This window comes from Dermacentor andersoni, chromosome 5 (genome assembly GCF_023375885.2).
Source record: "Dermacentor andersoni chromosome 5, qqDerAnde1_hic_scaffold, whole genome shotgun sequence".
Lineage (NCBI taxonomy): Eukaryota > Metazoa > Arthropoda > Arachnida > Ixodida > Ixodidae > Dermacentor > Dermacentor andersoni.
In genome coordinates this window covers 82,221,266-82,246,205 of record NC_092818.1, presented here as the reverse complement: position 1 = coordinate 82,246,205, position 24,940 = coordinate 82,221,266, and the positions used below count along the sequence as shown (strand labels likewise).

Here is a 24,940-nt window from a genome sequence, read left to right as displayed (position 1 = left end):
AGGCGCTGTATATCTTCTCGGCACAGACCGCAGACAAAACGGTCCCGAAATGACTGATCGAGGACGGATTCAAATTCGCATGTCTGTGCCAATTTCCGCAACTGCGCAACATATTCCGAAATTGATTGTCTCAAGTTGCGCTCTTCTGTGACAAATGGTCACCAAGAAGTCTCTCTAAAAACTCGAAACCTTCAACTGAGGAAAATTTCGGCGAGGTCAACGACTTGAGAAAACTATGTCTTTGGGCCTATGAGACTCAAAAAAGCGTGTACCTTGTCGTCCTCGGGGATACGGTTGATCTGAAGAAAAGACGACAAGTGTTCCTCGTACGACGGCCAGTCGCTTGCGGACTCGTCCCAGAGCTCGATATGTCCCAGTCGACCAACGATTTGCGCCACTGCGCACGCCGCTGCTGGACCTTCCGTAGCCATGTCAGCTTGCCGCAGAATTGGTCAGAATCCAACCCTCGTCGCCAATATAGTGTTTTCGCGGAAGGGAAACAGCAGACGAAGGAAGGCGTAAGCAAAACCAAACGTGGTTTATTCCGTGACGGCTCGTAGTGGAATGCAGTTCGGTGGCCTCACGACTGGGTTAAATAACAAGCTGTCGCGATAATCGCGCCGCCGCTATCGCTCTAGCGGCGATGATAACACAACAGAATTTCTTCATCGAGTCTGTTTGCGAGCAGCGCTTCATGAAACACCAGCATGAGTTCGCCTTTATTATTGTCATGTTAATCTGTGCAAATACGTGCCCATCAGATGGATTTAGAGCTTGAGAGCGATACTGCTGCTTAATATATTCGCTGACGGGGCCAGCACTGTAGTAAGACAGACACAGGAAATATCTCACTTCATTTGCGTTCCCATGTATCCTCCTAAAGAACTAAGGAACAGAAAATACAACCCAGTCGAAAAAAAATCCATTTGAGTTTCAGAGCAAGCTAACTTATTTAATATGATTGGCCGAAGGAAACCCGTAATGAGGCGATCGAGAGATCTTCGATCTTCGTCCTCCACAAACGTAACGAAGAGTAATGCTCTTTTCTTTGCGACCAAAGCTAACGCAGTCAACTTAGGAAGACCACAAGGTGTGCCATGTATTCATCTATTATTCTGTGCGCAAAAAGCCATTCCGTTAGCTCTGTACTATAGTTTCATGTCTTATTACATACAAAAGCGTTACACGAAATTTCTATGCACCTTCAACGTTTCGTCGTACACGCTACACTCTACCCACGCTGAGGTTTCAGTTTAAACAAATCTATGTGCGCCGCAGTGCTTGCAGCGTGCGCACGCGTGGCTACTCCCAGAAGAAGCATTTCGATGGCGGGTTCATGGGCGCCCCTGGGGAGCAGGAGAATGCGGTCGCAAACTCGGGCGTGTTTCGCAACGGCACAATGCAGCGCGAGCGGCCGGCCCAGTATCGACTGTTGTGCATCCTCTTGGAGACCAGGTCGCACCACTTGAGGCAGTGCGCAACGAAAAACGTCTGCTCGGCGCTGAGCCCGACGTCGGGGACCACGGCCAGGCGCTCTTGAGGAGTAAGGCGATTGTACGCCGCGTACGCCAGTTGGAGGCCATTGAAGTCCGCGAAGCCCTCCGAGTCAACGTCGTCGTCGATAGTGATCCCGGCCCGCTCTTGCTCCGCCTGCGATAGACGTCCAAGGATAATAACAGTGCCAGTCCCCGCGCGCCCTTTCAAACCAATAGCTTACCTAAAGACGAGATGCCCGTGCACAGGCAGATCACGTTCCTCGATTTTAGCAAACCACGCTGCGCCACTTTGAAACCAGTACCTATGTGACATTTTAGACGTTCCATTTAATTACGACAGCCGTAATACGGACACTCGGGACATGTTCGCGCCGCCACCGTCAGCGCCGTCGTTCTGTCACGGCGGATACGAGGGTAACCCTCCACCACGATCATTACTGCCAGCTCCCTCCGAGGAGGGTTGGAACCAGCTGCTGACAAGAGCAGACAAGAAAACGCAACTGGCACTCGTCTCGTGGGCCCAAGGCGTCGTCCCCACCTGGGAGCCACACTAGGCCTACCTGCCCTAACTTCCTACCCTGCAGTGGCAAATAAAGTTGTTTCTCTCTCTCTCTGCTGTCACGGTATATCGTCGGCATATACGCGGACGCGATTCGCGGGTTAGAAGGTCTACAGTAGAGTTATAGACGCGCAGTGCGCGCGGTTGCAAAAAAGAAAAAAGAAAATGACGAAGAAAGTGACTCGCCGCCATGCTCGGCACTGCCAGATCGGCAGTACAGTTCTGCAGTAGAGTGCAATTAACCCTTCCGCTACTGGCTCAAGCATTCCGAGCACAAAGACTAGCGTCCTTGCCGTAGCTGTGGGAGCACAAATGTGTGAGTGGACCCGACGCCCAACGTCGAGCTACATTCACCAACTGTTTTCCTTCAGCCTCGTCTCGTGCGGCAATCGAGCTGCGACACCTGCAATACTGTTGGAGGTGCTCCTCATCCCGCCACGGTTCTTGAACGCCTGGTATGCACCAGAGTGCTGTCCCTGCCACGCAGTAGGAGCATGCCTCGCTTGTTGCGCCGCGCCAATTGGTCGCCCTCGTGTATTGTTAAGACACCGTCCGAGGAGCTTCAGCACAACGCTAAACCTTGCTATCACTTTCTGTGCATCGCTTTTCGGCTGCAACTGCCGAATGCTTTACTTTAGGGGAAGCGCAAGCATTTCGAAACCCTATACAAATGCCGGAATGCCTTGAAGTTCTTTAATTATTTACGATGTAGCGTTCCTATCAAATCCACTTGCGGTTTCCGTTCCCAGGTGGTTGACCTGTCGTGACCTCATGCTGCAGAAGGTGGTCACGTGGAAGAAAAGCGCAGCGGCGTTCTGGTTCACGTGACTGAGCGCAGAACTTATAGGAAAGGCACCACAAAACGCCAACATAAGACCGCGCAACGACTACCGCAGTATAGCAGATGACAAAGCGAGCCAGATGCTGTGCATCGCGCAGTCCTCTCATTCACAGATGCCGCGTTTATAGCGTTTCTTTTTTTCTAGGACTCTTTCTTTAGTTTCGGAACTCCTTTCCTCGCCTACGAGTAGCAGGCGGCCCGCTGCCGTTCCCCCCCACCGCCGCGCTGCCATCGACCTTAGCGACAAGCGTGCGAGCGTCGACGGCTATACCCTGGCGTGGTTATGGTTGTGTGTCACGGCGATTGGCATTTACATTGGGCTCATTAATTAAAGGAGCTGTCTAGCTTCACAACTTTGAGAGCGCAGCTCTTAGGCGCACGTACCTGCGGCGAGCACCGTCGTCGGCGTAACCCAGCGAACAAGGACACAAGCAACAGATGAAAAAACAACGCAGAGGGCCGCGTGAAATGAAAGGCGGTGCCAGCAAATAGAGTGCGAGGGGGAAATGGGAGGTGGACGGTGCAGCGGCACCATATGGCGGAAAGCGGTGGAGGAGGGTATAACGAAAGTGAGAGAAGAAAAGCGTAGCGCCGCGCAATACATGTTATGCGATGATCGCTATGTAGGAGACGGTGCCAAAGTACCACACGTGCTCTGTTCACGCCTTCATCGTTCTTCGGTCACAGCTTTTCACTGGCTAACAAATGTTAAACGTTATCCATCGACACACGACGTGTCTGCGTGTATCAGAAGTTTCTCGAATGTTATCGATAGATCTATCCGCCGGCTGTTTTCACCAAAGCTTTTTGTGATCTGACTGTATGCGCGACGCGAATTGTGTAGTACTTTCTGGAAGCCACGCGGGCACCAGAGGTTACACTGGAACCTTTGACAAGTAATGTGTAAAAGTCGACGAGCTGGACCCGCAGGTAAGATTCTCGAAGGTCGCCGGCTCCGGTCGCCGCTATAGATGAGCTTGAGCGTTACTTGTTTGACTGTGCACAAGTTTGCCCAATAAAGAGTCCAATTTGCAACTCCCAGTTTCGACACTGTGTCGTTCTTCTCTGTCACTACCACGGGACAATAAATCCTAATGCAAAACATTATCAGCCAGTTCTTTTTCAACAACGTGCGATGCAACCGCTAGAAGTGCTTCGTCTGCCGCAGCTGCTAAAGGAACTGCTCCGAGCTGCTCAGCACCACCTTCGAGAAGACCCTGTCGCTCAGAATCAAATTCTTCGCAACAATATATTGTGAATTCAAAACACCTAAACAGCTGTGCTCAAAAGTCGCATTAGGGAGTAGCGTAATCGTCGGTGAATTTTCTTTATGCTCTTACATACGGAGAATCTAATGAGCTGTATCTGATTGAAATCTGAATTAAAGCTGTGTTCCTGTAAGCGTCCTCCTTTTAAGCAAAATGAAAGCCGCTTTCCGGAGAGATCTTCGACGCTCCGCGCATGAAACGTGTGCTGAAGACGAACACCTCTTCCTACCGTGGTATAAGGCAGTTGACATTGGGCCTGTGTAGCCGCGGAGTGACACACAGCTATCACTTATTACCCCCATAATCGGCTGCGCTAAATGCACTGAAACGTTACGTCATCGCTATCCATGGGCAGAAGGGTTCAGCGCATTTAATTACTTCGAAAGCTCCAAGATCGCATATTATTCAAGTACTTCCGCATTTTTCCAACTTACAAACATAGTTATGCGAAGCTATTTTGTTTTCAAGTCATGACATTGAATTAAAAGGAGGAATGCCCACTCCTGCCTAATTGTTGCCTTGTTCAGACGACAGCTAGCCATATCGAAGGACGGGGGTTTTGCTTCTTATTGTCGAAATTTCAAGGCTGATATACACGTGCCAGATCTCATTAGTGCACTTACTTGTCGTAAAATACCGCAAAGTTAACCCCTCGATCCGAATGCACTTCAGGCGCTTTAAACGTCATGCAAGGCACCCTTCTTGCGCCAGCTACACGCCTAACAGCAAGTTCTTTGTTCAACAGAATTGAACCGTTCACGTTAAAGAAAGCGTCCCATACCTACCATTTGTGTGTAAGTTAAGGAGTACTCAGAATGAAAATATATGTCACCTTTATTATTACAAAACACTCGTCACGAGCACGCAAGCCAGTGGCTCTCCCAAAGTATATCATTAAAGTTTGGCATTATCACACTGTTACTGTGAAATAAATAAATGTAAATGAAAGTGGATGAAAAGAAAGCAAGCCGCAGATGGGACACGAACTTGCGTTTTCTCTTCATTGACTTTCATTTTCGTTTAATTATCATTCACCTATTTCAATTAAGAACTGCAGATAACTTCGCCTATGCTGTCCGTGGTGTCATTGTTTGTTGGCTTCTTATGATAATACTAATAAATATCGGGCCTCTTGGTTTCCTTTATTCTCCTTGATTGAACAGTGAGGGTCTCGAATCCGTCAGCTTTTTTTCCTTCAGGTAGCATGCGTGACAATTTATTTTAAACAGCGCCAAAAAACACACGGATCAGTGCCAATTAGCTGGCACCCAAACCCATCTGAATTAGAATGAGTGGGTTTATTGACCAGTTGCCATTACCCCAAAAAAACGTTCACGTAGTCGTGATGCCTGCGGCAGAAAGGATATTCGACATCTTCCGCCAAGGTCATGAGTTGTGGCGCTGGCTAACACTCCCAGGGTTAGTTCTAATAGTTAAAGATAAATACCCCATAAGGTGAACGAGAAAACGGCGCCGCGGTAGCTGAGTTGGTAACACCATTATATGCGTAATGGGGAGACGTGGGTTCGCATCCCACCTGCGGCCAGTTGTAGTTTCAGCGACTTTCATTCTTATTTATTTATCATTTCTTTAATTCAATTAGGAACTGCAGATTATTTCCCTTACGCTGTCCTTGGTGTCATTGTTTGTTGTTTTTTTACTATACGACTATATACATAGAAACGCTAGGCATTGAAGTGAAAACCCTTGAAAGAATTCACAGGATAGGTACCCGCACAAGTAACCGAGACCACCCGATCATCCTTAGATTGTTTGATTACGCCGAAAAAAACTAAATCTTATCGTGCTGCTACAAACCCAGTGAAGAATATTAGGAGTGAATTACCGCAGAAATCAAGTCTTTCAAAACAGTCCCTTTCAACTTCGACTTCGCTGAAATCCTTTAAAAAAAGAAAGTTTCAAAATGACAGCCCAGTACCGAAACTCTACGAATCCTTTCCCTAAATGCTCAAAGTATTTGATCAATTAGAAAACCTAATCCTGTCTTATCAACCTCACATTTTAGTAGTAACAGAAACGTGGCCTAACCCTGGTGTACGTGATTCTGAAGTTATTCCTCCTTTATACAAACTGTTCCGTAAAGACATAGGACCAAGAGGCGGCGGTGTAGCGATAGCATTTAAACGTAATATAAAGTCCTTAGAACTTTATGGCATTCCAGACCATGAAAATTGTGGTGCAAGATAACGTATTGTAACAAAAACATAACTGTAGGGGGCGTTTATCGGCCCCCAAATGCAGCACCTGACTTCATCGATCAGATTCATGATTAACTTTCAAAACATACTAGTTATAGATCATAACTTATTATTGCCCGAGATCTTGACCTTCCCGGTATAGACTGGAACAACCGCTCACATGACGGCCGTGATGTCGCAAGTTCAGAATCACTGCTAGACGTGGCGTTTACGTTTTCACCGAACCATATGGCAACTTATAAGACCCGTATCACTTCAACATCATCATCTTCACTTGACTTAGTTCTTAAAAGTAGTACATTAGAAGGATCTTCCGTGTCCATTGAGAATGGCATTTCAGACCACAAAGCGCTTATTCTAACCTGTCCTATTTCAACCACGCGAAAATACAAAAAAACTACAACCTACATACTTTAAGAATTATACACGCGCCAATGATCCTGCTGTACTAGGTTTCCTAGAATGCCACTTTCATACATTCAGTGAACTAAGAAATGTACAAGAACTCTGGACGCGTTTTAGAAATATTGTTAAGTATTGCGGATACATCTTCATTCCAAATAAAAAGAAACGTATTAACCGAGAATACCCGTGGATAACACGTCAAATATTCCAACTAAAAAGAAAATAATACGACGGCGGAAAAAGGGAACCAAGTGCACGTTACACGATCTTATCGGTACATTAAAACAAAAAATATCGGAAGCAAAAGCCCGTTTCTTTGACACTACATTACCTTCGTTTATGGCGCATGACCCTTACAAATTCTGGCGATGTTTGCCAGATGAACGAGAAAATATAACGCTAATCAAAATCTCGGATCATGTTATTCAGGATTCTGAACACATTGCTAATAAGATGAATAACTTCTTTCAGACAGTTTTTACGAAACATGCTACAAATGCAGCTTTAACACCTTACGATGTCAAAATACCAATGGAAGAATTAACTGTAAGTGAAAAGTCTCTATTGCATAAGCTTGATCTTAAAAAATTTACCGGCCCCGATCGGATTTCTAACTCATTCTTAAGTCGATACGCAAGCTGGAAATCAAAGTATCTATTTAAGATATTCAATCTTTCTCTTCAAACATCAGTGTTACAAGACGATTGGCGCAAGGCTGCAATAATTCGGGCTCGAAATTAGATTTAAATAACTACCGTCCAGTGTCATTAACAAGTTCATGCTGCAAAATAATGGGACACGTAATATTTAAGGCCATAATAACTCACCTAGAAACAAACGAGCTTCTATATAAACAACAACACGGTTTCAGATCAAGCCTGTCAACTATAACCCAACTAGCTGAGTTAACTCATGACATAGCTAACGTACTTAATAATGATGGCCAACTAGATGCAGTTTTTTAGACTTTTCTAAAGCGTTCGACGTAGTTCCGCACCAGGATTTACTCACAAAATTATCAGCTTTTGGTATTAGTAATAAAATTATATCCTGGATGAACAGTTTTTTAACCAATAGTAAACAGAGCGTTGCAATCGATAATCATCTTTCACAACCACTCGATGTCTACTCCGGAGTATCTCAAGGATCGGTTCTGGCACCACTTTTGTTTTTGATGTACATTAACGACATCCAGTTTTCCATTAAAAACTCAATTCAGATGGGCCTGATTGCTGATGACTGTGTCGTGTACACAGTCGTACACAACTCAGATGACCAGATAGAGCTTCACAATTCACTGCAAACAATTTACTATTGGTGCAACACTTGGGGCATGGAACTGAACACAAAAACACATTATATGTATTTCACAAATAAGAAACTCCCGATTAACTTTACATATTCAATCGGAAGGTCAATAATCAACAAAAGCGACCAGGTAAAATACCTAGGCATTAACCTCATGCCTAACCTAAACTGGGAGCCTCATATCTCGACCATGTGTCAAAAAGCCGTAGGCAAACTATCCCTTTTAAAAATGAAACTGCGCGCAGCACCACCACACCTCAAACTAAATGCGTACAAAACACTAATAAGACCGTGCCTAGAATACGCTGATCTAATCTGGAGCCCTCATCAAAAATGCCTAATAAATAAAATAGAACGCATACAAAAATGAGCAATTAAGCTTGTATATTCGGATTACAAAAGGCAGTCCAGTATCTAAGGTCTGCTAGCAAGGGCAAACCTGAAATCCTTCTCGCAGAGAAGGACAATTTCGCGACTAAAATTCATCTATCAATTATACCATGGTCATTTCCAGATAACGCGTTCTCAATATCTGCTAGATCCTCCAAAACGCTCAACCAGACTAAATCATTCCAAAACAATCTATCTTCCCCCAAGTCGTGTTAATGTTCACAAACATTCCCTTTTTCCGTCGGCCATTTCCCAGTGGAACAATTTAACTAACGATATTGTGTGTTGCAATAACATCGACTCTTTTATTAACCGCATTCAGTGTATTGACTTTTCACCATGATTTTTTATCATCGGATTTCTGTACCACTCTTGCACGGGCCGTGAAGGGCCTGCAGTATATTCAAATAAAAAATATACACACACACAATAGGTAATGACACTTTAGAGAGACCATCGGGGAAATTATTTTAGTATTTAATTGAAGTACAGAAATGGTAAAAAGATTCAATGAAAGCAGATGAAAAAAGAACTGGCCGCAAGTAGGATACGAACCCACGTCTTCGCTTTACGCGTCCGATGCTCAATTTTTTAATTGCCCTCGGCAGATAGCATAATTCTACACCATGGGCTAGTCCACTCGAAGAGAGGGACATTACTTGCACAATAATTTAAAATCAATACTCCAATAATTAACAAAAAAATTATAATCAATTTTTAATTTATGTATCTTACAGCACATATTGTAATTAACAAATTCTAGCGGGTGAGACTGCAAGGTATATCCACTTGAAAAGAATTGTGTGGATGACACCACTTACAATATATGCGCCATCAAACTTGCGATAAAAATGCACTGCCGTTCCACTCCCTTTCTTAACAAAACGTCGTTTTATGCATTGAAACACAAAAATAACTGGAACGCCAATGCATTTCTCCGCAAAGTTTGGGAATTATATATCTAAACTGGTGTCATCCCGATAATTCTTTCAAAGGCTACCCACCTCATGAACTCCTCGGCTAGAAGTTGTAAATTGCAATATGTGCCATAATGTAATTAGACATTATTTGTAAATTTTGTAAATTATTCGATTATATATTTCATTCCTTATGCAAGTAATGTCCGGCTCTTCGAGTAGACCAGCTCATGCAAAGAATGAGGCTATCTGCCACAGGCAACCTTAAAACATTTTTGAAAATGTTCGTGGAAAAACCTGGTATATATAAACACTGGAGATCAGTTTCAACAAATGATTAAGGACCTTAACAGAGAAAGTGCAAAAGTGGGTTTGAAGATTAACATGCAGAAGACAAAGGTTATGCTCAATACCATAGCAAGGAAGCAATAATTCATGATCGCCAGTCAGCCCCTAGAGTCTGTACAGGAGTTCGTTGATCTAGGTTATTTGCTCACAGGAAACTCTGATCATGAGAGGGAAATGTACAGAAGAATAAAAAGTGGTAGGAGTGCATAGCGCAGGCATTACCAAATACTGACTGCAAACTTGCCACTGTCATTGAAAAGAGAAGTGTACAATCATTGCATTCTACCGGTGCCAACATATGGGGCAGAAACTTGGAGGTTAACAAAGGAGGTCGAGAGCAAGGAAAGTTCCCCAGTGGGCTAGTTGGTTCGACATAATTAACACTGTTGAGCAATACGACACCGAGACGAAGGTTTTTCTCGCTTAAGTACATTTTCCTTCGTCACTTTGCGCAACAATGGTGTCCATTATTACGAGAACAAGTTAAGGAGCAAGCAAAGAGCGATGGGACGATAAATATTAGGCGTAACGTTAAGAGACAGGAAGAGAGCGCTGTGAATCAGAGCAAACGGGGATAGCCGATATTCTAGCTGACATTAGGAGGAAAAAATGGAGCTGGGCAGGCCATGCGATGTGTAGGGTAGACGGTCGGTTGACCATTAGCGTTACAGAATGTGTGCGAAGGGAAGAAGCGCAGTCGAGCTCGGCAGATATTTTGGTGAGGTGATAAAATCAAGAAATTTGCAGTGCAAGTTGGAATCAGCTAGCGTAAGACAGAGGTAATTGGAGATCGCTGGGAAAGGTCTTCCTCCTGGTTGTGGACAAAGAAAATTATGATGATGATTATGATGATGATGATGTACTGAAATAGACAGTGGTCTGCTCCGGACCACCATAAGTTGCACTTCGGTCCTCGAAGAGGCAGGACGTGTGTCGAGTGAGCTCCTGAACAACACTTGGATGTGTGGTGAACGCGGTTTAAATCATGAAACCTCAAAGAGGAGCGGCGTAATGTTAACGAATTTCTCTCGCATTTACCGTTAATCCGCACAAAATCTTTTTTTCTCTGTCCTATTCGTAGTGCGCTCTTGCAAGTGTCAATCAATCATCAACCCGTCCATTTTCGCTCTCTATTAATTGTGCTTTTTAAGGTAACAGTTGGAGACGGATGTTACTGAAGATAATGTTCGTAAGATCGGGCACCGGCCTATCTTTATAACGAATATGTAATTTGCGAAAGCTTTTGAATAATGATGACCAGTTTTTACAAATGAAGTCATTATGATTCTACAGATGCGTCTAGCTTTTTTTTTTTTTAAGCTCTGCCTAGTGCTACCAATCTGTGGAATATACTCTCGAATAACGTCGCTCCCCAATACAACCGCGGCACATTTCGCAGTCGACTGGTCAAACAATATTTTGCCCTCGCAACCCTCAAGTCGTTTCGTGCCTGTATTTTTTTCCTTTGCCTTTCCATATCTCCATCAGTCATCTTCATTGATATGGTAGTACTCGGTTCTTGCGTATGCTACGTTTATAAGTTTATTTCTCTAATCAAATTATGACTGCGTCCACACGACATTCATTATCTGTAAACCTCTAGGCTAGCGCAAATGGCAGAGTTTAATTTTTATGTACCCCTGCTTTCTTTTTCTGCCTTCTTTAGTTTTGCACTTGGCCACTACACTGCAGTAATTGAACGATTGTTATGGTTATTGTCGCGTTTGTACGCCTGCCGTCTAGCGGAATGATTTTCGTGTAATATTTACAATTATGTACCTTTGAGTACTTTCTCATGCTTTTGGTTTTGGTTTTACACTTTTTTGTGCCGACTCTTTGATCTTGCGTGTTATTCCGCTGTGCGAATAAAGCTTTTGTAACGTTTATGTTTCTAGTTTTTCGTTAACACTTGTTCTGTGTTGACGTATGTGTAGTTTCCGCGTTACGTAATGCCCCCCCCCCCCGAATTTATGTCAAGTATTCAATAATATATATATAAATTTGCCAACTCCGTTTTGAGGTGCGCTACAACCACGGAGAGTGACCGCAGCGGCATTTACCTTTAGGTAAGACTGACGCAGGCAGTACACTCGCTTTGCGTACTGAAACATCGACGAGGAGTCGGTGTTGTGAACAGTTCCGCTAATGGGGTCCAGGCGTATGCCATTCACGTCGTAGCCGTGCATGAGCTCGTGACCAACGATCTGCGCATATCATCGATACAGCACGCATTTGTATACACATTACCATTATGGCTCCTTGAGTTCTCACAAGTAGACACGCCAGACCTCAATAAAACATCGCCGTTTCGCCCAAAAGGCTAAGCACTGATTGCGATAGCAAATTAGTAGGCAGCTATACTTTGTAAGCTTAGTAGTTTTATCGACCGGGTAAACTTGTAAACATTCGCTTATTAACTAGGTAAAATAACAAGTGCGATGTCACGCGCTCACAGGCAAACATGAACACATCACACTCGATGACCGCGGACACTCGCTGTGAAAACGCTAGCGTGAGGAAGCGCGGCAGCAGCAGCGAGCGAAGTTACCTTTGTGCTGCCTATCGCTTTAACGCAAACTGAGCGGCGAGAACCCAGCACACACAAAGCTATGAGACGTGGGTAACCTAGATTCTCTCCCCATCGCAGATCGCCTTCAAGATAGGTCCCGCGCGGCCGCGCCATACGTAGTTGCCGCCGGAGTAGAACACCCCCTCCCTTCCCTTCCTTCCCCCCGGTGCCTTGCGCGCGACGGAAGACGGCGCGCTTCCTCGCCGCTTTCCTCCCTCGCGCAGACGAGATTGAGCCACCATCGTCGGCTCACCCTCGCACGCTTTCACTCGCACATATAGCATACGACGCGCGGGGATGATATTATCGCCCTTGGATTTAATACGGAACATCATGTCGATGGCGGCGACGACGACGGTGGAAATGCACCTGGAGTGTCCATATAACCGATATTGCAGTAAAACAGAATTTCATTTTTAGAAAAAAAATTGTTTTTCTCGGATTTTTGAAGCGCACTTCCCGTTTCAGGAGACCCTCTCACCCAACGTGTGCGAGTCACGCATGTGCCGTCGATAGCGGGACAGAATGACAGCGGCAACGCCAACGGCGGGAAATGCACCTCTAGTGGCAACTCCAGAATCCGTTACTTGTACTGGCAACACCGTTCAAATAAAGATGGCTACGACATCCAGGTTCACGGCCGTAGGTCGCTCTAACGGCGGCTCTTTCGCTTCGTGCTGTTTGTGGCTCTTTCGCTTGGTGCTGTTTGCGGCTCTTTCGCCTGGTGCTCTCGTTTGTGGCACAGAATCGAGGTGGTTTATCAAAGCCGAGAGGGCCCTTGCTGCCGATTACCTTAATCTGACCGGTCTCAAGAATTTCAGCGACGAAGCCGCGGAAATCGTCGCGCTGTGCGTACAAACGTCCGGGCTGTCTAGCGAACCGCATCAGTGTTCTTTAAAGACAAAAAGCCTTGTAACTGAGCCGGAGGTTGAAAAAGGGAAGTGTTTGGGCGTAGTGGGCCTCCGAAAGGTGCAAGCACTTGTTCGCGGCGTTGCTCCATCGCTACAGACGATAGTTGACTGTTTTCGACCTTTATAGGCAGCTCCGCACTGTCAGTCATATCATAGCATATCACAAAGCGTCCCACAATATACAGGAAATAACATCTACCGTGCAATCAGAAGATAAATGCGGATATTGCGCACTGATAGAACGAGGCCCAAAGATATTAAGTTACCTGGTCAGTGTGTCTCGGGATAAAAACAAATCAGATTTCTGTTTGTGAGCAGGGGTGCACCTTTCTTCGTATAGTTAGCTGATCCGCGTGATAAGATAGTCAGCGTTTGATAACTGGAACTTGTTCGTGCTAACAGTTCACAGTGTTCCGAGGTATACGCTCCAAGCTCGGGAAACTGCAGATACCTGCCGCTCGTAGGAATTCTCAAAGCCCAGATAAACGTGAGAAGTAAATACTAACCAATCAGATCAACTTGGCGTTTCTTCCAACAGGTTCCCGAAATTTATCGAAGGTTTTCTTTTTATCAATATCACTTGTATTAGTGCAAGTGCACGACTCGGAAACGACTCAACCAGTTGTAATAGAATTTGGCTGTTTGCACAGTGTCGGATTGCAAACTAACGGCGCTATGGCCAGGCCGAACGCTCCAAAGCTGAAACAACCAGTGTTTGAAGTCGCTTCTAAATTTAGTGCGAGCAAATAACTAACAACTCACTGCGCTGAATGGGAAAGCACTATCTTCTGCTAACACCACTAAACTGAAACATGCTATCAAAACGATAGGTCACCTTGCCGCATAACATGTGTCAGGATCAACTTCAGACCTTCCGAGCTAGTTATCGTTCCCTGCTACCGGTACCTGCGGTCAAAAGTACATTAACGAGAATATTCCTGATGCTTAAGGGATTAGTAACACTAATGCTGCGGCAGAAAACTAACCTAAACAAACCAAATGTACCTTAAGCATACTTCAATAGAACGGGTGTACTTCGTGGATAGTACTTTAACAGAGGAACTCTCCGCGATTTGAAACGCCAGCAACACATTTAAAATATATAAAAAGAAAGCAATGGTCTATTCGCCGGGAATTAAGTCATCCCGAGTGAAGTGTTTCTTAAAATCATCCTTGTGTCAGTCACCTCTTTCCTAATGCGCAAGTTTCTTATTCATGCCGCACATTGTTACAGCGCACGCTGTAAAGTGTGAACCTGCGGCTGAACCTAGATGGGCTGATTCTTCGCGCGGCCGCTAGGGGGCGAGCATCTACTTGGAGTCGCGAATAGCGTCCGTATAATTGCTACCGCAATAAGACACTTATTGGAGTTTTGAAGGGGAGCGACCGATGGATGCAAGCCAGGACTCTTCCGAATGATTTCACTGCTAGTTCACCACGGTATTATAGAAGCCCCATCTCCCCAGCGAATGTATGTAGCAGCTGACGTCTGCTCAATAAAGTCCATGCATTTCATAAGAATGTCTCGCAATTATGCAGCCAACATACGATTTTTTTGTCTCAATTCAGGTAATGTAGCTAGTGGTGAAGTCTCACCATGTTTGCATTTATTTAAAGAACTGTTCTGTGTTCAATAGGTAGCATCACATTTGCACAGCCGCCACAGCCGGAGTGAGAAAATATTTATTCGGATGTCATTTCTTTTTCTCAGTTTGTAGTACTTGGTTCGGAAATTTCGCATTCCGAACAGTTAGGTACCCTTCAAGCAATGCACCTACATAAAATACCATGATGATGATAAGAGGAAGAAGAAAAGAGTAAGCGCTGCAAGCTAGCAGGTGGCATGCCACTGTCCCTGTAACACGGAAGCTTAAGCGGTCAACAATTGAGAATGACGAAAGAGTAATTGTGATGCGAAAGGGTCAAATGGCTCACTGAGAGAAAAGGCCGGCGTCCTTGCGTCTGCATTAGCAAAACGGCACCTAAATTCTTTTTAGCTGTGACGCCATGTTACGAGCGCGCCTCGACGGAATTCCTATTGACTGCGACGCCACGGCACGAACGCGACTTGACGGAGAAGCGCGGGCGAAAGGGTACACCAGCCAGGTGTTGCGCGAGGGGAGAGGGCATCGCCGCTTCGCTGGCATTCGGCGTTGGCACCGCAGGCTCCTGCTGCTGCTTGCTAGCTCGGGTGGCACGTGCAGCTATGGTACATTACTCGCAGCGCAATGCTCGAGAGCGTTCAATTGCGCATTATCGCTTTCGCATTGACAAGTCATAAGAAGTGCTTAGGCATCCTCGGATATTTTCTTCAATCAATGATAAACCTGAGCTGACTATTAGGAAACGTCAACGACCTTGTAGTAACGGGCGGCACCATCTACCTTGGACCTTCATTTGCAATTCTTTTTTATCGTTGTGCTAGAATATTTTACGATGTTTCTCGAATTTTTCCAATTTTGCGAGAAGAAGCTTAAGAAATTACTTCACGGGGTTTGAGCGGCCAGAACCAGGGTATGATTATGAGGCACCACGTAGCGGTGGACCCAAGATTATTATCAACCACCTAGGCCTTTTTAACATGCACGCAATACATAGCACACGGTCCTATTTGCATTTCGCCCCATCCAAATGCCGCCGCCACGGTCGAGATTCGATCCCGCGCCCGCGAGCTTAGCAGCGCAACGCCAAAGCCACTAAGTCACCCCGGCAGGTGAAAACAAGCTTCTTCGCGGTATCTTTTACACCTATATACGAAAGTGAACGGGTAGCCTATGCACATCAATAAGAACAGCGGTGCTTAACCAGTCCGTGCTATTCACGCCTTGCTAGGCAATGACTGCTGCCAGCGCGCAATGCCGCACTTAGTTCTGTGTTGCTGATTTGCGTCGAAAGGAACCAGAGGCGTTCCTGAATGGCAAAAAAAAAAAATGAGAATGATGCGCGTAAGTTAAATTCTGGCACCATTTTTCATCCACAAACTCGTACGGTAATCACAGATTCCGCCTTTGATGTAAAAAAATGGCCCCCAATCCACGCTGTGAAAGTAGTTGGCCAGCGAAGTTGTGGTATCACCTGATAAAATATACCAATTCGGCGTAGCCTTGAACTGCGTCCTGCCGAGCCTGTGAACGACGCCGTTATGTATATTAATGTTGCTGTTCGTTTCGTCGCTCATCGTATTCGCGCTGCTCTTCGGAAGTCCTAACTATCTGTGGCTTCTCCATGGCGCTATCTCAACACAAATGAAATCAGTTGCTAGGCGGGTTCTCCTTTTGCATATAAAAGTGTAGTTACGTCACTCCTTGCTTCGTGTGCTACAGTTGCCGCTTCACGGTAACTACAGATTATGCAACCGTAATCTTTACCGGGAAACGCTTGCGGCTAACGCTATGCGCGATGGTCAGCTTTCTGGTTCTTTTTTGCCTTTCCACCGCACGGTCCGCGCAGCACCTGTCGGGGATGCGCGGAGGCGGGCGCCATATGGTGGTGCTGTAAGGAACACTGCGCGCCTCCCGCTGTGATTGGTTGAATTTTTGCCCACGGATACGACAAACGCATTGGCGGGCTAGACGTATGCAGCTGCGCTGTAAAAGTGATTAACTTTACGGTTTATTACTTTCGGCAACATGGCTGCATCGTGGTACGAAAAGCAAGTCGCTGCTCTAGGCAAGGATATAGACACAGCATTCGTAGCTCTGCTGCCAGTTGTCTGAAAATGCTACATAGCGATAGACGTGTAATGACGTTGTCTGTGTAAGTATCCATGAGCACCGACTCTGCGTATCCCGATTTCAGTGTTTCGGTCGCTTTCATCCGTGCAACTGCGTACTTGACCGAGGCCTCCATAGTTGAGGGCGGCCGTCCCAAGGGCGAAGAAAAACGGCGGCTGCACGAGGCCGGCCTGGATAGTCATCGTGTTCAGGATCTTGTTGTAGAAGGCGTTGACTACACCCGACGTAAAGTTCACCGTGTCGTTTCGGAAGAGGCGCTGCGTCATCAGTCGGTGCGCCTCTAACCACGGGGTGAAGAAATTCGCGCCGGCGTCCGGAAAATCAGCTGCGGCGGCGCAGAAAGAAAAGCGGCCTCGACTATGGTTGGAGTTTGACGGCATTAGCGATCTGTCTGTACATTGCAAATGACAATACACGTCAAAGACCGTGCTTTCCAACGAGCTCACATCATCATCGGCTTGCGCACCGCCGTTATCTGGAGGGATCTGCCAATCAGCGCGACGAAGAAAAAAAAACAAGAATGGAAATCGAAGTGGATCATCGGCGAAAAAGCAGAAGCTGCCTGCATTTATAGAGTATTTTTGCGAAAGCATTGTAAATGCACAGGGTAGACGTGGCCTACCCACTCCTAAACAGCCTTACATAGAAAAACAAATTAACTCAAATAAAATAAATGAAGGAAAAAATATACAGACAAGGGCAAGAGAAGCCTTACCCTGCTTTGTAAAGGCGGTAAAAGGGAGATATAAACTCTCTACTAAAAATTTGTTAATATTTGAAGCAACATAATGAAAAATCTGGTCCTCAGCAGCGAAACGCCAAAACCACTGTGTCAATGCGGTGGGTTTAAGTTGAATAAAGCACTTCAAGAAATAAGAAACAAATGAAACAAAAGCGAATAGCTCACTTCATCTTATCAAGAAGTTACCAGGGCCGATGCTACAAGCATCGTTTTGGGCGGTAGACCTCTTTGAAATGCTTAGTGCGACGTGGCCATTGTCACGGTCAGCTCTGCATTTTTCCAAGCATGCTGAAGACGTGAAAGACTCGCCGCGGCGTGGCGCAGAGTCAAGGCGATTGATCGGAGAAATGAACAGCCATATCTAGATACCTTTTCGCTCATTATAAATGACATGTGCACATGCATGCATGCAAATTGTTCAATAAATGACTACGTACGCATGTGAGCAGTATGAGAGAGCTTGCGCAAAACTGCGCGATACAACGTGAACAACGGGAGACGCGGCAAGTTGGACCATGTTTGACCAAGCTTGAACAAATTTCACACCACAGTTTTACTTGAAGCTGATATGCACTAACTGGCCCAATACAACGTTTCATTGCCGTATTAGAGAGACCGTCAAGTTTATTTTATATGTAACGATCCATTGTACTCGTCACGTATGATTACGTAGCTGTCATGCTAATTTGCCCTCGGGAACTTTCCTGCCGGACATTCTGCCCAGTCAGACTAGTTCGCTATAGAATTTCATCCCCATTCTTTCAATAAAGCAATGAACGGGGCCAGTTGGTGGACGTTCTTGATTGTATTGCGCTTAGTGTTACATTAACAAAACTAATGGACGAACATAAGGAACAAAACGTGGACGTACGTGGCACACGTACATCCACGCTTTGCACACGTACGTATTTGCGCCACGTACGTCCACGTTTTGTTCCTTATGTTTGTTCATTAGTTCCGTCAGTGTAACACTAAGCGCAATACTATGATGAGTGTGCAGTCTTTACAATATAAGTAGTCTTGTTCTCAGTAACAATGCGTATTTTTAATATGCTCACGTGAGTTCTTGATTTCTGTTTCCACGAACAATGAACCTGAGATGCGAGAAAGAAGACGTGGCACATGCAGCAAAGTTACGGAAGCGTAGTGGGCTGGGCATGGTCATAATGCCGGCCGTTCCTATTGCTTTGTTGGGTTCGTAAATCGGTAGCACGATTACCTACTCATGCCGTAGTAACGTTCGCAAACAGCGTTCACCGAAAAATGCTTCCATATGACGGACGGTGTCGATATCCTTGGGGTAGCCAATGAGGAGCCCCATTTTGGAGGCCTTTTTTATGCTCAAGCTCCGCATCCAGCCCTCCATCCAAGGCACATGTTGGACCTTATCGAGCAGGACTTGCATTATGTTCAGAGCAAGCACAGTTGCCGCCTTGAGTGCAGATGATGGGACCACTGCGAAGGTGAGAAGGCTATGGCTAAAGAAAAGTGTTGTTCATGGTAAAGCTGCAGCGCGCACGCAGTACGAGCGAAGCAGGAATTTCACAAGCAAGTATGTAACTTGCGCGCGCTGCAGTCGTATCGCGAATAATTACCAACTCGCCCAATTTTCAGTTTTCTTTCAAGCAGCTGCTCAGAAAGAGACATCAACTTTATTTTGCAAGCACCCCTTTGTCCGAGCCGTCGTCGCTGGTAACACTTTGTGTCGTGATTTGGCCTATTTTAGCGTGCTCATTTGTTGCGTTAAATCAAGGTCCGCGACGTCTAAACCACAGAGAAACTACTGGTGAGCTTCACAGCATCCTAACAAATTTATTATTATAGCCTTTCTATAGCCAGTTCCGGTTTCGTTTCTGCGGTGACGCGGCGTCATGACGCAGAAGGTAGTCCGTATGAGCGAGTGCTTCAATTCAGGGAAGACCCGGGGGTGGGGGGGGCAGCCCTCCCCCTATCGGCAAGTCAACTGTTAGGTGAAACGGCCCTGGTTCAGCGAAACGGCTCTGACTGGTTGCGCGTGGTGTGATGCGCGCGCCTATACAGCTGGAATCCTCGCTGATAAATCGCACTCCGGCGCAGCTGTCAACTCGTCAAACCGCACCTTTCCCGCAGCTTCCCTGCTCGCTCTGGGAGAAACTGGGTTTTTGCGTGACCAGACCACCACCGAAACTTGTGAGCCAATACAATCTTCGCTTGAAAACAGGAAAGCAGGCATTGTCTTATAGCTGCATGCATTTCTCCGAGGCACTGCACATGACCGTCACCATCCTTGTTCGGCTAAGATTCTTGGCGCAGCATAATGTTTCATGAGCCACTTGAGCATGAAGCCACCTGCCCGTGGATTAGTGAAAGTTCACCTTGGCTTCTTTAGGTTACCAGTTCGTTTTCATTCGTTTAGTTATGCATTATGAGTGCTATGATATAACAAAGACGCATGCATTTTGTCGACTTTCGTAAGTAAGCAGGTGCGAAACCATAAAATATATTGTTGTAGTGCCTTAGGTCGTCCATGACGCAACTAATGTTCTTTGTTGCAGCTAGACTTGTTAGCTTTGAGTTTATACAAGCCCAAATCTTTACCCCTCGTGTTAAACGTTTGACAGAAAAAAAGGAACGTGTCCTCGCGTACATCGTGTTGGTTATTGTGTGCTCTGTATATATATATATATATATATATATATATATATATATATATATATATATATATATATATATATATGAGCGTATGCGAGCGCGCACTATAGTTGTCGGCGCCCAGTGAGGGCCCCCTCTAATGAAGGGAGATTTTAAGCCCTGGTAGGAGCAGGGAATTACGAGGTTTTGACACTTGCTGCGGTACGCGCACACACACACCGGCCCTCACAAATAGTAGCAGCATATCAGACTCACCTCACCTCTTCCCACGGCACCACACACTACCATCATGACGCCACGGCACAGTAAAAACGAAGCCGAAACAGGCTGTAGAAAGGCTATTATGTTAATATATTTAGAACATTCTGAGATTTGCCGGTGGTCAATTACCACGAAAACAAATTGAATACTCAACAATGTAATGTCAGTAGTTTTTGAAATGTGCTGTACAAGAAGTTCACGGGGCCGAGGTTTTCTGGAGAAGCGACTCCGCTCACTGACCGAGAACTTTACGAAGAGATGCTAATTTCGGCCACCACGCTCAAAAGCGCGTTTCGACTGAAAATTCAACGACTCTGTTGAGTAGACGACTGCGCATGGCTAGTAGAGTGGCTCAGTGACTGTGTTTCAGTAACGCTTAACGGTGCTACGGAGCTATAACTTCGTAGTGAGGAATCTTCAATATGGACTGAAAGTTGTCCGGATGTTGGAAATAGCATCTTTCACTCTTTCTCAGCAAAAAAAAAAAAAAAATGGCATGAACAAACGTACGCATTTGGGCTGGTTGGTTCATGACATGAATAGGGAAAGAAAACAGTGCAATGAACAGGATGCCGGAAAGAAAGAAATTTTAGTTATATATTTGTAAAGATAGGTTCTGTGTACTGAGTATTGGAACACGAAAACGGAAAATTCCTTTGCGTCGTTGGCCCCTAGGTGGCGAAATTTTCACACCTTGGTAACACTAAAAGGTACTGATTTCCAACTGAAATACTGTTGGAAATCAAGAAAGAAAGAGTGGCTTATTACTCTCTTACGCACGCATTCTACTTGGCTGCGCTGCTGCTTTGTTTTCTGCCATAACAAACGGGCTACTGAAGTTTGATAACCTCGTGCATGTGATTTTTTCATAAAATTAATTTTTCTGTGACCGGCCACTAAGGATTAGAAAGCACTCAATGTTAAGTGTCTAGTGCCTCAGCAAACTCAACGGGACTTTCATATAATTGCGAGGCTGGGTCGCTTCCCCCCACCAGAATACTTGCCTGTGGGATAAAGACTGACTGACAGGCTTGTTGGTTCACGATTACCGGGAAAAGAAGAACGGAACTGTTGGATGGCACGAACCTGGAAGTGAGTTATCTGTCTCTGCCTTGATAGCTCGCGTGCATCAAATAGGCCGCATCATCGGAGACTTCGAAGGTGCATGTTTGTGTTCTCTTCCGCCAATGTCTAGATTGACATGTGCTTTAATTTGGCGACTGTCCGGCGAAGACGGAGACAGTGATGTCTACGCCCTGAATTGTGTAACACAGGTAAAGTTTCTCAAGGAGTTCGTTACTGTTCGACAAGGAGTTCCTCATCATCCCGAAAACAGGATATGTAGGGAAAGTAATGCGACTCATTTTCTTATCACATGCAGGGGAATTGGGAGGGCTGAGCCTCTGGTAACAACCGTTTCTGGTAGGTGTTAGCTCAACGATCCGACGCAGCTCAGTCACTTCTTAGCCTTTACGTAGGACGGAGCGCATGAGAAGCGAACAGTTGTTTCAACGTTGCGTCACGGTTCGAAATGCTGCGCAGTCAATACGTCATGCCGATACCAATACGTCATACCAATGCGTCATGCACATTACATCATGCAAAGGAGCGATACATTTCATTGCAAAGGATGCACGGAAACAAACTAATAAACTTTCGCTGCGCCAAAAGGACCCACACGCTAGAAAATGCGCTGAAACCCACGACATTGCACTGACGTGCGGTCACCCTTGTTCTAACTCTTAATTAGAAAAAATTTGGCCTCCGTTTTTCCACACTAGTAATTAGCCCTCTTTCTCTGCCAAATGAATATAAATTTGGCAGAAGTACTTGCTTGTTTCAACTGATGTAGTCTGCCCTTTAGTTAACCTTCAGACATGTAAAAAAAATAATCTGAGGTCTTAGGTGCCAAAACCAAGATACGATTATGAGGCAGGTCGTAGTGGGGACTCCGGATCAATTTTGATCACCTAGAGTTCTTTAACGGGCACCCAATGCATGGCAGACTGGCGTTTTTCGCATAAGATGCAAAACGCACCAGCGAAAATGAGACAAACACGGAGGCATCACGACATCACAAGGCGATCGCAGTACACCCTGTGATCGTCTCGATGTCTCCCTATCTTTCCTTGCACTGTTGTGCGGCACCACTTGGAAGCCATTATAAAAAAACAACTAGTCCATCACTACGTCGACATTTACACACTCACAACGGCGGAGGTAGCTGCTCATGACGGCCGCTTCCATGATGCCGCTCACGGTCACGAGGCAGGCCTGCTCGAATTTCCGGCCTTGCACGGTCGCCATGACGGCACCGCTGGAAAGTGGCAGAAGCTGTCGAACTAGTCTCCAGGACAGCACTAGCCGCGCATCGTCGCGGCGGATGTCCCCGTTAGCCACGAGCAGCTTGGCCACCTCCGTCGAGTTTCCCAGCACCAGTAGAGTGTCGGATTCCTCGTACGCGCCGCCCGTGTACTTCGCTATGAGTCTCCGCCACTCGTCTGAAAAAGCGCACGTATTAGGTGCGGTGAGACGTTGAAAAACCGTACGGAAGACTTACAATTAGACGAGTGATGACCATGGTCGAACACTTATAGTTTGGCTGTCTATAAAACATCAAATTTAAAAAGAAAGCACATTTAACTTTTTTTAATATTTTTGTCTACGATATTTCACAAATGCACCATATTTCTTTCGTATAACACTATGTGTAAAGAAAATATGACCAACAAATAACATTGGGTCCATCTGATCTCTTTATTCATCTCGCCCTGGCATTATTCGTGACTATGGAGTACATTGCTAATTTAAAAATGACACTCGAACAACCTGGGTAAAAAATGTCTTCTGCACTGTTAAGACACAAGTTCACTACGTTCATCTCGAACTCTCTGTCAGGCGAAGGTCGCAATATTGCAATTACTGTATTCTTTCTTTCTTTTTTTTTTTCCTGCGGGGATACAGATTCCCTGGTTGCTTGCTCTCAACAGGTACGTTGGCTCCATCCACGCACGCAATATCGTGCGCGGGTTTAAAGTCGAAAGTTTGCCTATTCTGCCCAAGGTGGACGATCACCGACTGGCTTACCCTTGGAAACGACGCCTCCAGTCAACGTGCCGAATTCGCCAACGGTCGTAATCGCCCCGTTGCTCGGCACATCTTTCAGCTTGTCGATCAACATCAGCACTGATATGAAATGACAAAAAAAAAACTGCGGCTGATGCAACGCACCTCGTTGAAATATACATTCAACGAAGCTTCGTTTTAAATGCATAAGCAATGCAGAAAGCTGCGTTAGTCTCCGTTTTCTTTTTTTTCGTTGTTGTTGTCTTTTTTGCAACGTCAGTGCAAGGTGAAAGCGGACGCCCTCGCCCAAACCACATCATCCAAATCTCAAGCTGTCCAACCACCGCCCCTTCGCATCTGCTCGCGCGCATGCGCATGTGCCCTCACGCACCCCTGCTACGCAGTGTGATGCATGCGGCGATCGGCTCAAAGAGTTGGCGTTGGCACGACGGAAGTATGCGCGCGTGCTTTTTTGTGCATGAGTAGCGTGTGGAAAATGCGCATGGACGTCAGGAATGCCCACGTAGGCTCTGCGAGGCAATACCCAACTGGAAGTTCTGACGTATGCGCGCGATGCCCTAAAGCGCATGATTGCAACGCCTGATCGGTTTCGTGAGCTTGACGGTTTGGTGTGAGTGATGGTCTCTTTGAAGGCCTTTGAAATTAGTGCAACCTAGCCAAATGACGTCCGCCTAATGTTTATCACCAAGTGACCTACTTTGAACGTGCGTACGATTGTTGCTGAAATAGTAATAAAGGGAGCAGAAAGCGATCGTGAACTAACGGTTAGTGCATCGGGCTGCTGCGCTGGGGGACCGAGGTTCTATGCCACCATCGGGCACGTAACCTTTTATTAACTACGTGCTATCCTGGAAGTCAGCAGCAGCACTCAGCATCCACGGTCGAAAATGTCCGGAACAGTTCGCAAAGGAACCTTTGCTATAAAAAAAAACAAGACTTAGTACATAAGTGTCGCAGAAATATTCGGGATCCTTCTTTTTTTACATTATTCTAATGTATTCTCCATACTTGACTTGTGACGTTAGCGTATGCCGCAGGCCCAGGTTTTCGAATAAAGCCGTGTCCCATCTAACTGGTTTCGTTCAGTATGTTTACCCAAATACGTACTAAACGTTGCATTCGAAGAAGGTTGACCGGTTAATCTAGTTGGTATTACAATAATTTTGTGGCCAATAGCGTTTATTCGGAAATAGTTCAAAAGGACAATAGGCAAGGACGAAACGCCCGACTGCATGGTGTAGGATCGACACAGAA

General features: G+C 45.7%; 1 protein-coding gene across 1 annotated transcript; it reads right to left on the bottom strand.

Moving 5' to 3' along the window:
• Positions 1-1,302: 1,302 nt before the first annotated feature.
• LOC126531985 (neprilysin-4-like) lies at positions 1,303-23,931 on the bottom strand. Its single transcript, XM_072288331.1, has 7 exons — positions 23,687-23,931; positions 22,810-23,100; positions 18,965-19,162; positions 18,766-18,801; positions 17,064-17,356; positions 11,812-11,955; positions 1,303-1,650 (listed from the first exon to the last, which is right to left on the bottom strand). Exons 1-7 carry the CDS (start codon positions 23,871-23,873, stop codon positions 1,303-1,305), a joined length of 1,497 nt encoding a protein of 498 aa, XP_072144432.1. The 5' UTR covers positions 23,874-23,931.
• Positions 23,932-24,940: the final 1,009 nt, after the last annotated feature.